At 43.3% G+C, this 16,415-nt stretch overlaps 1 protein-coding gene across 4 annotated transcripts in view; it reads right to left on the reverse strand.

Moving 5' to 3' along the window:
- LOC144519984 (zinc finger protein 516-like) overlaps positions 1-16,415 on the reverse strand; it is a 49,770-nt gene that overhangs the window by 4,446 nt on the left and 28,909 nt on the right. For 3 of the 4 annotated variants that reach the window (XM_078253544.1, XM_078253543.1, XM_078253545.1), the window contains exons 2-4: positions 12,890-15,219; positions 8,380-9,795; positions 4,694-4,798 (exon numbers count right to left, since the gene is read on the reverse strand). In XM_078253544.1, the coding sequence (XP_078109670.1) occupies positions 4,694-4,798; positions 8,380-9,795; positions 12,890-14,639 (3,271 nt within the window). In that variant the 5' untranslated portion in view covers positions 14,640-15,219. Of the gene's footprint in view, positions 1-1,900; positions 1,972-4,693; positions 4,799-8,379; positions 9,796-12,889; positions 15,220-16,415 lie in introns of all 4 variants that reach the window. The other variant, XM_078253547.1, reaches the window with a different exon arrangement.

Here is a 16,415-nt window from a genome sequence, read left to right on the forward strand (position 1 = left end):
AGGGATAAATGACTTTAGAGTTTTAAAAGCAGATCAAATATAACAACGTCTTGATGGCAACAGAGAAAATTCACTCTGACCCAGATGGACGAACTCTTCCTTTCTCTTTCCTGCCATCTGGAGAAGAGCGCCACACATCCCCTGTCTGAACAGTCCTACTTTTGTATTTCTCTCAATCACCCGGGACACCCCATGCCATGCACACACACACACACACACACACACACACACACACACACACACACACACACAAACACCCTACTCTCTCTACTAATTAGACTGACCTACAACGGCACAGACACCTCTGCAGAAAAATATAAAAAAATATAAAAAAATAAGAAGACACTAAGCAACATACACCTGAACAAAACAAATGAGATTGCCATTTAATTGCACCTAATTATCATTTTGATAAATGGAAGAGTATCAAAGCGGGAAAACAAATGACTCCCTGTGCCCCTCCCGCACCTTTCTCCCTGAAGAAGAAACAGGGAAATATAGCTGTTATCATACATCATCAGAAACACAACAGAGAGGAAGAATGGGAGGGGGTGGCGAGGTGTTTTTTTTTTTTTTTTGGCGGGGGGGGATGAGAAAGAGAGAGATAAAAACAAAAAAGGTATAATTAATCACAGAAATCAAAGAAGAAAGAAAAACAGCTGGAGAGACGGCGAGGTTAGACGTGAGAGGAAAAGCGAGAACCTCCACGACATCGTCCTGCGAGGAAACATGGCAGACGGGACCGCTGCACTACATTATAATAAAGGTTATCGTCACCGTAAAGCAGCGTCAACACTACATCTAATTGGACCCCTCCGCCACGCCTGCTCCCATCATTCATAGTGTGCGGTAAATCTGAGTCTCTGTGTGTGTGTGTGTGTGTGTGTGTGTGTGTGTGTGTGTGAGATATGTGTGTGATTAATTAAGATGGAGGCGCAGGGTGTAGAAACCGGCTCTTTCCAAATGTCAAAGCAGAAGAGATTTACTTCTCTGTTCCTCCTCTGTCTCAATGATTGACTCTTAAAAACTCTTTAAAGACATTAGAGAAACTATAGGGAATGTGTTTGCAATTCTTTACGTTTGCTACGTGTTTGTGTGTTAAAAACCCATTTGAACTTTTCGTGTTCATACAACAATTACTTTCATTATTAATCTAACTGGCCTTTCTTTTCTCATTTAATTGATTGTAATGTTAGTTTGTATTAACTGCTTTTATGAAGTTTGAACTGATATGCTGAATTACTGTTGTTTTATATGAATTTCTAACAGAAAAAAAGAAAAGAAAAAAAGAATGTGCTGTCACCCTAAGTTACCGTTATGGACATTACACATTTGTTTCATTGTATATATTTAAAAGTGTGAATTCAGTCCAGCCAAAGACAAAACCACCACACTTGAATACAAAGAAGTGATGCAACCACGTTTTGAAATAATCTGCAAGTATAGTGAACAGTGTTAAAAAAAAAAAAACAAAAAAAAAAAAAATCAATTATTATTGTATAAAGGCTTTAAGTTGAATTTATCAAGCGTCTGGTAATGTCTTCTCAATTAATAAAGGAACCACTAACACTTCAAGTGTAATTAAAACTAATATTAAAGTTTTTTTTTCAATGAGACGACTGTGATATGTATTACTGGATACACACACTAATGTCAGGTGTGATCCAGCTGCATGTGAGAGTGCCAGGTGTTAATGCCAGGTGCAGAAGGTGCCACATGTGACTGTTACACATGAAGAAAAGAAAAACCACACATATACACACACACACACACACACACACTCAAAAGGATGGGGGTTGCGGGGTTGACACAGACGATCATGCGGGGGTGAGACAAAAAAACAATACGAAACGTGCAGAAGCGATGAGGGAGCCCAGTGGTTAGCCATCGTGCCACATACTTGTTTGGGAGCTTCAGAAGCGGTGGTGTGAGCGTCAGTACCTCTGTGGAGTCCGTTAAAATCAAACCCAACTGTGGGGGGAGAAGGAGGATGGGGGGGAAGGAGGAGGATGGGGGGTGGAAAAGGAGGAGGATGGGGGGGGAGGGCAATTCGGTTAAAAGCTCTACCAGATCCACACAAGCATTTTCCCTCCCCCCTTCCACCACCACCCGCACACAGTAGCGTTTGCCACCAGCACCCTTGTTAATGGAGGGGAGCTGGCAGTGATGATGGTGGTGGTGATGATGGTGGTGATGAGACCTGGTGGAAGCAAGTCCGTGATTTAATATGACGCATGTTAATAGAGGCCTCGGGGTGGCTGGCCTTTTCTGCGTGTGCACGTCCAATGGTGAAGACAACCATCAGTGACAACATTAATTACAGCCTCGGCGAGTGTTTACCGACCCTATGTATGGGTGTGTGTGTGTGTGTGTGTGTGTGTGTGTGTGTTTACAACAGGGTTTGGGGGCTGGGGGGGAAGCTGAGCTGAGCGCTGCATCACTTACCATTTGGCCTCTGTCACTTAGAATCACTGGCTGTGTCACATATCATTCACACTCTCTATAAAGAAGCTACTTATCTCACTGTCTTCTGTGATCACCGCCGGCCCGGTTGATGGACATGACAGGACAGGAGAGGGAAGAGGAAGGGGGGAAATGAGGAGGGAGGAAGGCAGACCAATGGGAGAGGAGAAGGTAGACTGAGAGAGAGACTGTGGGTGGCGAGAGAAGAGGAAATGAGAGAAGAGATGAGAAGACTATAGAGGAACTAAGAACAGGAGAGTAGAATAAATGACAGGAAACAAGAGAGGAAACAATAGATGATATGAAAGAGGAAGAGAACAGGAGAAAGTGCGACATGAGACGAAACAGGGAAACAAAAAAAGAGGACAGGAGATAGGAAGGGTTGAAATGGGAGGAAACAAGGAAAAAGGAAAGGAAAAGAGTGGAAACAAAGGGATTGAATGGAATGGAAAGGGCACTAAGGAAAAGCAGAAGAAAAGGCTGGATGTCTAAATCAAGCTGTTTAGAGAATGGCATCGGGTACGCATGCAAATGGACTCTTAAAGTTGGCGTGGACAAATAGTGTTCCGCCTCATTAGAATGCGCAATTCCATCTCTCTAATTGACATGTGATTAATAATGTATAAAATTTGTCACAGGTCAGTATCCGGAGCAAATCACGTTTCAGTTTAAAAAATAGAGACAGCTGCCCAGCCCAGGGCGGGGAAGGACTCACAGACTGGCTGTCACACTCAACTGAACAAAAAGATCTGTTTTGATTTATTTTGGAGAATGCATGAATGTAGCGGACGTATAGACAGTCAGACGATGAAATATCGTTGAGAATGTGAATCCCCATGCATATATTCTCTATATCTCATGCGAGTGTTTCTAAGTTGAATAAATAGCTGCGAGGGTGATGATGTGTGTGCGCAGGTGTCACGGGAATGAGTGACTGTTGAAGGAAAAAGTGGGAACATCTAGTAGTACATGAATAACAAATAGGTAATAAGGCTTAAGCAGGATGCTGGACTTGTGAGACAGTGTGCACAAATGATTGTGTGCTGAGGTTGTTTGTCTGTCCGTCATACCTTTCCCTTTTAAATAATTCTACAGTTTTTGTGACTGATGCTCTTGCAACATGTTTCTTTACAAAACTATTTTAGTTACTGCATATGACTTTAAAAACTCATGTTAAAGGACTTGATTGTTCTGTTTGGGTTCTTGGAGACCCAGGACCCGATTTCACAGCACAACTAACATACCTAACAATGTTTAATCATCTTGATACCATATCCACGTCGTTCCACTTCCAGGATTTCTCCGGTGTCGCCGGAAATTCCGCTGGATGTCCTTCTTTTCGGCCGGATGTCCGTTACCTTCCGCTGTCTTTGTGTTGGCATTTTAAACTCCCATTGATTTCTGAGGACTATGGTTAACCTTTTCTCAAATCTCTGCAGGGTAAATCCAGACAGCTAGCTAGACTATCTGTCCAATCGGAGTTTTCTGTTGCACGACTAAAACAACTTTTGAACGTACACGTGTTCCACCAAAACAAGTTCCTTCACGAGGCTATTTTGCAGAGGCACCGTCGCTCCGCCCAGCGCTTAGCACCGCCCAAGAGGATTGCGATTGGTTTTAAGAAATGCCAATAAAGCAGAGCACGGAATGCTGTGTGGACTAGCCAGACCCTCCTCCGCAGCGCTGTGGAGGAAGGTCTGGTAATGCGAGACTATCTTGATACTAACTTATAGATATAGATTACCCTCTTTTAAGAGAATTGCTTGTAAAGATGATTTTGAACGTATGAAAATCAGTCAGTTTTAATGTCATGTAATTGACCCCAAACAAAAGTAACGGCGCAGTGCAGTGTAACATAAAGTACATTTCTTTGTCTTGAAATGACTTTTTTTGGCAAACAAAACAGTAATAATTCACATACTATTTGTTTATGCATAGCCCATATAATATATAAAACATGAATTATTTCCTTATTTGTTGTAATACTAAAGCTTCATGCTCATTTTCATATTTGGTCACTTCAATCAAATGTGCAAGCTCAGTTTTAAAATACTTTTCTACATATTGGGTTTCAATAAGGTCAGAAGAAGGAAAGTATATTTTAAGAGAAAGGTAAATGCATTTATTGTTATTATTTTTACGCATACGGCTAATTGGCCACTGGAAGTATGTGTAATGTATGAGATCTGTGTTCCTTTGAGTGTGTTTGTGTTTGTGAGTGTGTTTGTACCTGTGTGGGATCTCATATGAGTGCGCAGGTGGCTGGGCTGACTGAAACTCTTCCCGCACTCATGGCAGAAATACTGTCCCTGCCGCATCAGAGACCTCAGCATCCCTGATTACACACACACACACACACACACACACACACACACAGAAAAGAGAAACAATTAAACAAAGTACTAAAGAGCAAATTAACATCACAGGTTTAACATTACAGTGGTTAAAACAGAGGTACGATATAAATTGAACATATGGGATGTACTGTTAGCAGATGCAGCTGTGTTAAGATAGTTCTAGAAGTTATTATTATTATTATTGTAAATTATTCCAAATCAACTTTTTTTTTAAAATTTATTTAATGAATGAATCCATATCGAAAAATATATTGTAATAATTGTATAAGTATGTCTTTCTTGCTACACCCATTTATATCTCAGCAGATGTTTTGCCAAATTTTGTCTTGATCAAGTGTTGTCTGTGAACAGTGCCACTCTCTTAAAGACAGGCGAGTTTAAAACATAAGCCCTTTTTGGCACAGCTTTCACATATGGCATCTTAATTTCACATACCAAAAGACAAATATGAAAAGCGGGAAAAAAAGGTCAGTGTGAGCTTTGAATTCCCATGTAACTTTTTTTCTTTTCTTTTTTGATAAGAGTGTTGGAAAAGGTGCACATCAGCATCAGTTTATTACGAGGCAGAAGACATTGTGAGATTGAATGGCGATGTAAAGGTCAGTTATGGGCAGAAAGTGAGTGGGTGTACATAAGCACAGAGCCTGGCTGCAGCGGTGGAGGTAGGCAGCGTCAGTAGTAGTGGACTCGCGCAGGCATCATTAGTATGTCTAATGTGTCATTATGAGCGGCTAGCTCCAGGGGCTGGACTGCAGCTGTCACACAGCATCATCTCAGAGGCTGACAGCTAGACACACACAGCACACACACACACCGCATAAATTACAGGCAATTAAAACGCCCCGGCTGTGATGTGCCCGCTCCGCGGCCCGTGTGTCACATGTCAGGTGTGTGTGTCTGCATGTGTATGTGTTTCAAGAGTTGTAGGCCTATATATGTGTCTGGTCCAAGGGAGGAAAGTGAGGCATAGGCTGTGGCACACACTGGAGACACACACACACACACACACACACACACACACAATGACACAACAACACTACCATTACATGCAAGTCAGATTAGCATTTTGAGGGCCTCAAATGGCGAAGAAACTTGTTGAATTCTTTTAGATTATTTTTTGGAGCTTTTTTAGCCTTCATTTGACAGGACAGCTGTAGACAGGAAAGGGGAAAGAGAGAGGGTGGACGACATGCAGCAAGGGGCCGCGATTTGGAATCTAACCTTAGCCGCTGCGGTGAGGACTGAGCCTTGATACATTGAAATCATCAAAATTCAAGTTTTTGGGCGCCCAGGTAGCTCACCTGGTTGAGCGTGCGCCCCAAAACTTGAATTTTGATGATTTCAAAAGTCCTGTCACGTGACATGACATGAAATGAGTAAATGTGAAAGCAGGAAGGTTTTCTCTCAGTCAGTCTCGTAGTGGAGGTAGGGGAAAGATCACATCATTGTTGATAAGTGAACTTTCTTGCTCTGTCAGAATGTATGCAAAACTTAAAAAATTCTTAAAGCTGTGTTCATATTCGATCAAACTGAAATTATGCAAACTGGATGAATTAACTATACAGTATTACTGCAATACTTCGCTGAAGTTATCTGCCTGAGACGAGCTGATAGAATATCACATAAAAAATCAGGACACTCATATGTTATTGTAACCTGGACACCCCTTCTTGCTTCTTGCTTCAATGCTATACATATCATAACGAGAGCATCATTCCATTATTTGCATGTAACAAAATTTAATTTAAAACTTTGTTTACATTTTTTTTTGAATAAAGTTAGACCAATACATTTGCGGGCCCATATACCAGCTGATGTTAGCTTATTGAAGATATATCGTTATTATCGTTGTAATGTCAGCCGGTAAGAAACTAGATATTGCGCTACAAACATGCCAAACTAGGGCTGAGGTAATTTAGAAAAAGCTTTGCCATTACATAGTTTGTCAAATAGAGTGGACTTGTTCCACTGAGTATGTGTCTTGGTCGTAATAATAATTTTAAATCAAAGTGATCTGTATCAAGATTGTACATTGTTTATGTTAAAAAAACAAAAAAAAAACAAGCATTAAGCATATACCTGGGCAGTGCCCAATAGTTTTGTGTATGTGTGGAAAGTGAGAGGTGTGTGGGGGGCTGGGGTGGATTGGAGGGACACAGCAGGACAGGGAGGCAGAGAAGGTGACAGAGAGTGTCTCTGGCAGCCCAACTGCTGGCCTCTGGATACTCTACTTCTACTCTGGGCCGCCAGCCCTTCTCACTGATGCACTAATGAAAGACAAGACAGAGCTGGACGGAAAACACAAGCAGACACACACACACTCATACACATATTACGGAGAGAAATGGGAGAAAGACTCAGTTGTTCAAAAAAGGTCACTTTATAGCATGTGACTCAAAGGGCTAAGGCGGATAGTGACGATATGCGCCCGGACGGGTGACAGCGATGTCATGCGTCTGCTCTGGGGCTGTTGTCTTTCACCCCTGGCTCCATACAGCCCCACTTGACCTTAGAGACACAGCTGAAAATGGGCAAATAATACGCATGTTTGGTAATGACCATTTCCAAAGCAGCTGGTGGGGTAATTATTCTGTCTCATCTCTCTCTTTGCCTCTTATTTTCCCTCTCTCTCTGTTTTGCATCTCTCCATTCGCATCTGTGTGAGTCTCTCATCAGGCAGAGCCGTGACCTAAACAGTTTGTGACAGCTTTCTGGGAGAGTGGAGCTGGAGACTAGGCATGCCTCACAGACCTGAGAGTAGTAAAGGTTCTCTCATGTCTCCCACATAAAAAAAAAAAAATACACACACACATACACACACACACACACACACTCTCCTATCTAAAAATCCAAGCACATATGGACGCACATGCGCAGACACACATGCTGCCCCAGATCCGGCCTCACTCACAAACATGCAAGCACACGTGTGTGTGCCCATTTAATGGATCTCCTCTTCATTATTCAAAACCTTGTCAGAATCGAGCAGTACATGTGTCTGTCAATCACTTTCTGCCAGATGGCGAGTTAGTGTGAGAGAGAGAGGCAGCACGTGTTAGAGAGGATAAATATGTACACCTGATTGAATATGGTTCATACGTTAAGTGTGTATGTAGGTGACTGCGGGTGTTTTTTCCTGGTTTAGCCTGTCACCTTTATGCAATTATATTCAAAACAGCTCAAAACAAAATGCTCGGTCACTGAAAAACATTCCACTCCTGACATTTGGCATTTTGTATGTGAGCTGATGATGAGAGATTCCAAAGGGCTTTCTCAAAGAGAGCCTATTTTGAATGACGGTATTACAAATCGACTCGCCACACCACTGTTTAAATATTTGTAAAACCCACAGGCTGACATAAAGGGTGACCAATAGCATTGATTTATGAAACAAAATAAAAACGACGTAATATGGAGACACAAGGTTATCGCCCAACAGCGATGAAATACTTAAACTAACAAAAAAAAAAAACTATTTAGCATTGTGTTACTACACATTTTAACAAAAACATATGTCAATAAGTCAACAAAATAAACAAAAACTGAAATTGCTCCCTACCAGTTGGATCCAGCATTGCATTGGCCGCACCCCAGCGGTGGTAGAGGGAAGCCAGTTCGTGGGGGTTGTAGTTTTTGAGGAAGCCGAGGATGTCAGTTGGCGTCTCTGGTGTCTCTGCGATTGGCTCCTGCTTCACATTTCCACGAGCCTCTGAAGGCAAAGAAGAAGAAGAGGAGGAGGAGGAATTCAGCAGAGTGCCTCCATGTGCCTGGGAAGATCCGTAGTTGTGTCCCACTGTGGAGCTGTGGGTGATGGTGCTGGGCCTCGTAGCGTTAGCTCGGCTCTGGCCGTGGGAGTTGGGAAGCGGCTGATGAGGGGAACCCCTTGCTCGGCTGTACTCTGATAGGCCGTGTTTGCTGGACAGCATGAAGCCAAGGCCCTCTTGGGGCATCAAGTAGCGGTCAGCCATCCGGGATGTAGTAGCAGAGCTGGGGCTTGGGGCTGAGGAACTTGAGAGGGCACCGGTGCTCTTCTCCAAGGAGCTGGAGGAAGACGACGAGCCTCCCCGAGGGTAAATATCCACTTTGGGTTTGAAGCGAGACTGATGACTCTGGTCCTCCATGTGTCTGACGCTGCTACTGCTGCTGCTGCTGCTGCTGCTGCTGCTGTTGCTGCTGTTGTTGCTGTTGTTGCTGTTGCTGTTGCTGTTGCTGTTGTTGCTGCTGCTGCTGCTGCTGCCTGGCCGGACGGGGACTTTCCGAGCTTGGGTGCCTGGGGTGGTTAAGGAGCCCCTGGAGAATGAGGAGGAGGGGGTAGAGGAGGATGATGACGATGGCATGGCTGCCTGACTAGCTGGCCTGCTTTTCTTTAGAACCTCGCTGGAGTAGGTCGGGGGCCGGGTACGTTGGGCACGCATCAGTGGAGGCAGCGGTGGGCATTCCTTTCCCTCCAGGACTGGCGGGGGACCAGTGCGTCTCCTGGAGGATAATAAGTTGTCCCTGGAGCCCTTGGAGCTGTGTTTGAGAGCCCATTTAGGAGCAAGATTGGAGCTGCTGCTGTTGATGCGGTGAGCCACAGTCTGGTGCATCCAGAGCACCTCGGGGTAGCGGGTGGAGTGGGAGCAGAAGGAGCACTTGTGGCTAGGGAGGCTCTTCCTGTCCTGGGTTAGGGAGGCTATGCCCCTGCAGCCCTCAGCCCTCACACATAGATCCACAGGGGTCATGCTGGGATCGAGCGAGGAGGATAGAGCTGAAAGGTACGCAGGAGGGGATGCAGAGTTGTTCAACCCCTGAAGAAGAGCTTTCTTGAGCTTGGGATAACCACTAGGGGTGCCTCTTTCCGAGCTGGAGCTTGGGCTGGGAATGGGGCTGGGTCTATCTCCGGGGGCAGCCGGGTGTTGGACACGGACATGAGTCAAATAGGCCTGCAACTCTGTGGTGACGAAGTCACAAAGGGTACAGATGTAAGGCTTCTCATCTGTAGGGAAAAGGAATAACAACATAAAGGTCAATGAGTGCAAAGGAGATGATACTCTTCTCTACCACCAGCTGTAAGTCAGAGCTCATTACTACAGCTATTAGTATTCCCATATCTCCTCTTATCTTTTTACATGCGAATGTATCCTGAAATGAAACTATTACTTCACCTACTACAAAGACAATAAACATATCAACACACAAAAAGCAATTATATCATATCATCATTAGATATTGTTTTAAGGACATCTTGAGGGCCCTTTAATAGAGTGTACTTCTGTAAAGGTTTTTTTTAATGTTCAGATGATAAAACTGTCAGGGAGGTTTTGGTTCATCTCTATGGTAATGGTTGGTATGTATTATGGCCCATAGGCTGTGAAACAATTACACCATAATATTAAACAACAACAGAAACAGTGAGAGTTTAGTAAATACATTTTGACAAATATAACATATACATTTTTATTATAAAGCTAAGTTGGTTTATTGATTGTGAGGCTCTGATTCCTAAAGTGCAGCTCTATGAATTCCCCACAAGATGGCGTTTGTGACCCAGTCTTTCTTTACAAGTGAATTATACTGGTAAACTTCTGGTAAAACTGTAAATCTATCAGTGTTAAATTTCAGGAATTCAGGAAGAGAATAAGGCTATAAATAAAAAAAAAATAGGAATTATGGTAGTAGAAGTTGTTGTATTCATAGTGGTTGCTAAAGGGTTATTAAATGTAAAGTAATGTAAAGCACGGAAATCCTCAAGTTGGAATTCAGAGGTTTTGAACAGAAAACCACAAAAGTAGCCTCAACGCTGGGTCATAGAGCATTATCTGATCTTACAAGCACATACATGCACACACGCCAACAGATCAGATTTTGTAAATAGCATATAATGGTACTCTCCACTACCCCTCCACTTTTTCACAATAGCACCACAGTAACCTGCCATCTGTTTTTCATTTGGCTTCCTGTTGGCAACACTGACCAACACACACAGCTCAGACTCTGCCAAGGTGAAGCCCTGGGGCTGGGCAGTTTTAGTAGGGAAGGTGGTTAGACTGATGTGTCTTGGTTATCAGACTGATATTGGTCTTGTATTAATTAGTTACTGACACGTTAGAATCAAAGGAATTGAAGCTCCTGATTATAAAAAAAACTTTACACCCAAAATATTCGTATTGCTCTTCCAAGTCCTATCAGTCCAATCCTGACACTCACAATAATGACCACCATGGAAGATGTTATTAATCTGTAACTAATCGTAACAAATGTATCTAAAAGCCTATCATGTATGTATATGTTGTGTATGTGCATGTACACTGCCACTTCTCATTTGCATTCCCAAAAAGTAGCTATATAGCTGTAAGGGACATCAGAGTTACAGTGACTAAAGCGCCCTCTGAGTTTCTCTTTCCCCATTGCCTGTATCCCTCTCCATCGGGAGGTGACTCTATAAATAACCAATCCCTCAGACATGGCCTGGCTGGCTCAATAGTAAGAAGAGTGGATGAGTGGCAGTGGTGTCACAGGAGGTTATAGATTAGTAAAGAGTCAGAGGGGACAGGGAGGGAAAGCATAGAGTAAAAGGATGGCTGGATGTATAAACAGAAGCCTCTACATCTAGACAAGATGTTTGGTAACTATTGAATTATTTAAAAAACTAATTATATAAGTTTTTCACAAATATGTTATACAGTTGATCAAATATCAACAAAGTGATAATGGTTCAACATATTCTATCACATTTTACCATGTCTCCTTAAAGTTTTTGTCCGATATTTTACATTAATTTGTGTACATTGTATGTATTGAGTTAAAAAGATCCTGTATCCAAAATGCAATTCCTGAAACCAGACACCAGGATGCCAGTGGGTTGGGAGAGAGTCAATACTATACAGTATGTTTATTAATATAAAAGTAAGTTGACCAGACCTTTTAACAGCTAGAGTACAGGGCCTTTATTATGTTTCATAACTAATAATTGGTTGTTGTACAATAAACAACCTCAGCATAGAGTAAAAGGAAACATGCAGATAGATTTTCATGGTGTAGACATAGAAAGGAGAGCAAAAGGCATACTGTATTCACACACAGATACGGGGGGTGAGGGGAGTTTCCTGACACAGGAAGACCTGAAATAGCACACAGCTCGATCAGGCAGAAATGTTGCTGCTATTTTTGAATGTCTGTACTAACAGGGTGTAATAGAAGCAATCGCTACAATTCTTACCAATCCACTATCCTAACCCGTACTCAGTGAGTTTGAAAGTTTAAAGACTAAAGCCAGAGAGCTCCGATGCACTGCTTGCACAGGAATCCTTCCTTTACCATATTTCAGCCGTGATTATGGGTGTTTTGCCTTTGCATGGGTAGTTTTCTTTTTTTGCTCTGCAGTGTTTATTGGTGGTGGAGGTGAAAAAAATGATAGGCATTCCAAAAATGCCCTCTACTCTACTGACATGCCAGGCACACAATTTGACTCAACTGTTAGCTGTATTGCTCTGTGATACCAAATATTTGCACTGTTGTAAACTGAATTTTCAGTGGCAGTTAAAGTTTATTGACCATGTTTGATAGTATTTGTGTGTAGCACTCTATAAAAGAGCTGAAGTCAGATGTAATTCTGATATTTTGCCACATGGTGGCTCCACTTCCTTCACCATAGAGACTGAAAAGCTGAGGAGCTGCACCTACACAAAGCACATTTCATCAACAGATGTTTACTACAGAGTGACAGAGTCAGAGGCCTCGAGTGGGAGGCTTGTAAAGGGCTACAGTCATTTCTGCCACTAAAAAGCCTGCAGAGCAGGCTTCTATTAGTGAACTAGTGTGTATACCATTAATTTACCTGTATAGCAGTTACATTTTCATATTGTTTTATGATGGGAAGTTGAGTCAGTATCTTAAAAAGACAAATGGAATGCCGACTTGGCAATGATGGTCATAATCAATGAATGAAACAGCAACAAAGGAATCTTCAGCGTTATGACCTCCAATTAATGCAGACTGATTCCCATAGGGCTAATATTTACCACAAATCCTTCAGTGCCCTTACATTGTTCCTTTGATTATAGATGATCATTTCAAAATTTTTGACTAACCTGCAATCTCTCCAGATTTTGCGGTACCCATCTCTGAGGCCTGTTCTCCAAGGGTGGAGGCTGGTGGAGAGTCTCCATACCCCGGGGTGCTGGGCCGGCTGGGGGAGCCTGACTCTGGATCACTGGTGGACCCCCATCGGTCGTCTCTTGCAGTTCTATCATTGTGTCCCACAGATGCCCTACCTCCGTGCTTACTGTGGACCCTCTGGTGGACAATCATCTGGTGACGACTGCGAAACACCTTCCCACACTCAAAGCACTCGTTAGACTTCGAGGAAGATGGTCGCCGTCGGTCCTGGCGAGACGAAGGCCGGTACTCTGAGTCGCTGAGGCTCTCTGGTGTCCGGTCCCCTGAAGAAGCATGGCTTCCCAATCCAGAGCTGCTGCGTCGCCCTGAGCTGCGTTTCTCTTGACCTTGCAGGACGTAACGGCTGCTTTCTTTCTCAAAAACCACAGCAGCTCCAGCGAGGGCCTCCTCCCCCATACTTCCTCCCCCATAGGAGGCCTTGGAACTCGCCTCCACTGGCTCAACAACCCTTCCTTTAGTAGCTAATTGCCAGGCCTGGTAGCTGCAAACTGGATCCAGCTCTGGGATTCTTTGACCTAGCATCTTCTTCTCACTCTCCTTTTCATCCAGGGTCTTTTTCTCAACAGGCTGGAGGTTAAAGTAGTCAAGGTAACGTCTCTTAGCGGCTGGTGAGTCCTCATCATCACTGAGTCTGCATTGGTTCTGGGATTTCCTGCCATGACTTAGACTGTGGATTTTGTCATGGGCCCTCAGGCTCTCTTTGTCGTGAAACAGGTTCCCACATTTGGAACACATTTGATAGATGGATGTAATAGAGCCAGTGACAATTTCAGGATCCTGGGCTACGTCGTTGATAGTGGCCGGTTGCTCAGTGGATTCTGCTTTTGACCTTGACCTGGCTCTGGTGTTGTGTGTTTTCATGTGCGATTTGAGAAACCAAGCTTCGCGGAACCGTCGTCCACAAATACGACAGCAGTGGTCCAGGATCCCTGCATGTTTCTTCATGTGTGACTTTAGAAACCAGGCCTGGGTAAAGATCTGACCACAGGTCTCACAGGGGAAGGTCCCATCACTCTGGGGTTGGACGACATCAGGTTCGGGCACAGCCTCTTCCTTAACAGTGGTCTCCTCCTCTGTATCTGCTGTTATGTGAACCTTTTCAATATGGCTGAGGAGCTGGTCTTCTCGAAGGGCCTCGTAGCCACACAGACGGCAACAGTAAGGCCTCTGGTCAGTAACAGGCTTCTCTCTTTTCATGCTCCTCCCAGGCACTTTCCTGCGACTCTCCTCACCACAGTCCCCATTGATCATCCGGTTACAGGCGGAGCTGCTCTTAGTTGGACTCGTACCTCCGTCGAGACCCTCTGAAACACTCATCTCCTCCTCTTCGGCCACACCCTCTTCATCCTCATTGGAGTGGTGGCTAGAGAGCGTTCCCAGTTTGTGGCTGCGGATGTGAACTTTGAGGTTGCCCTTCTGTGAGGCCCTGTGGTCACAGTAGGGGCATTTGTAAGGCCGCGCACCAGTGTGGCGTCTCATATGCTGCGACAAAGAGCTAAGGAATGGGAAGCTGCGTCCACAAACGTTGCAGTTGTAAGCCCCGGGGATTTTGTCGTCCTCACCCTCAACCTCATTGCCAGGGTTGATCGGGTCTTCAACCAGCTTCTCCTTCTGACCTCGGGTCTGGGTCTCCATCACCTCCACGCTGTCTCTAGGATTCATTGTACAAACTAAAGTACCCTGTCTACCTGGCCTTTCACAAGCTCAATAAAACCTGAAACTACTGCTATCTGCAGTTGCACATCGAGGGATGTATAGCGTGCCTTTGTTGGTCAGTTAAAATGCTATCGGCCTTCAATCATCCACAGATCAAGCTGCTTACACAGCAGCTCATTTAGCACTCTCCAGTTACTGGATGCAACACCATTTATCCATCTTCATCTAGCACTGTCAATGAATGACTGGCTCAAACTATCTGCGTGCCACTGGCACCATAGAGAGCAACGTATGTAGATTTACCATTTATTTAGACAAGTAATATGGAGGTGAAAGTCCCAAATTTAGATTTAACAATCTCTTTGTCTCTTCCGAATAAAGGGAAGGTTTTCACTCAATTCCAGGTCATCATTGTGTCCGAAATTTTGAAAGTTCTGTTCATCAGGTTTGTTATTCCACCACACTTCTGTTCTTCATTTTATTGGCTTCTCTTGATTCTCTTCAGTTTGCAGCACATTAGCAGATTCCAGATCATGTAACAGTGAGGTATCTATAGCACGGCCTGCACATACTTCATATCATTCACCTGAGAAAGAGACACAAAAGAAAGAGACAAAGTGAGGAGGGTGGGAAAAGAGACAAAAAACATGTAAGTAAAGCAAAAATAATTCCAAAGGCACTTTCAGTTTACAGACACATTAGGTTACCATTTGCATGCACAGCTAAGCTATCTACAGTATGGCATAAAGTATATCTGCATATGTTTGTGTAGTAATGTAGCTATGAATTAAAAAGTAGGGGGTTGGTGATCATCATAAGGCAAACCACAAACAGGAATAAAATACAATCCATGATCTTTATAAACATGCACATGTGTGCTTTTTCAGACTATAAACTACAAGCAACTTATAATTAAAAGTTGCTTGTAGTTTGTAGCAAAAAAAAATTGTGTATGTGAGTTTGATAATCAAGATCAAGTATAGCACCAATAGCTACAGTTATATTTACCCCCTTTTTATTGACAGATTGTTTACTCCTTAAACCCTCAAATCCATTGTAACTTATATGAGTTAGAATTTGCCTGATAAAGATTTACATACATTTACAGATGGGGTATTATCATGCATAAAGTATAAACTATGTATCTGTGACTGGGTGTGTGTCGTGGTTGTGCATGAGTCGTACAGGGCTTGGGGGCTCTGACTCCACACTGGCTGAGTCAACACTTTACACAATCAGGGTGCGGGTTGGGGGAGTGGTGGGATGGTGGGCTGTGTTCACATCAGCAAGATCAGCAGTGCCACCATATTCCCTCCCCATACTGGCCTCACGCACACCCGCCTCAACTGACACTATCACATGACAGGGATCTTAAGTACACAACAGGAAGTGGCTCTTCTGACAGTTTGTTTTGCTCTATTTCTCAAACTGGAGTTGAATGGGGTCAGGGAGAGAGTCAAACAGAACGAGAGAGTGATAAGAGAAGAAAGTAGACAGTGATGACAAATTTCATACTTGAAATTTTCCTTCAATGGGTGGAATCATTTGCATATTTTTATCAACAGTTTATGTGCCAGTTTGCTCGACTGTTGTTGTTTTCAAAACCTTCAAATCCTGCTGTAATTTAAATGCATGCATTCAATTGCATTATGTTATACATCTGTCGAACATGTTTTCACCACATTTAATTATTATGACCTATTAATATTATTTCTTGCTGCAAAGTCCCAATCTTCTCGCAAGAATCACTGAAGGTTATTCACATCTTTATTCTTTTCTCCC

Source organism: Sander vitreus, chromosome 6 (assembly GCF_031162955.1).
Source record: "Sander vitreus isolate 19-12246 chromosome 6, sanVit1, whole genome shotgun sequence".
Classification (NCBI taxonomy): Eukaryota; Metazoa; Chordata; class Actinopteri; order Perciformes; family Percidae; genus Sander; species Sander vitreus.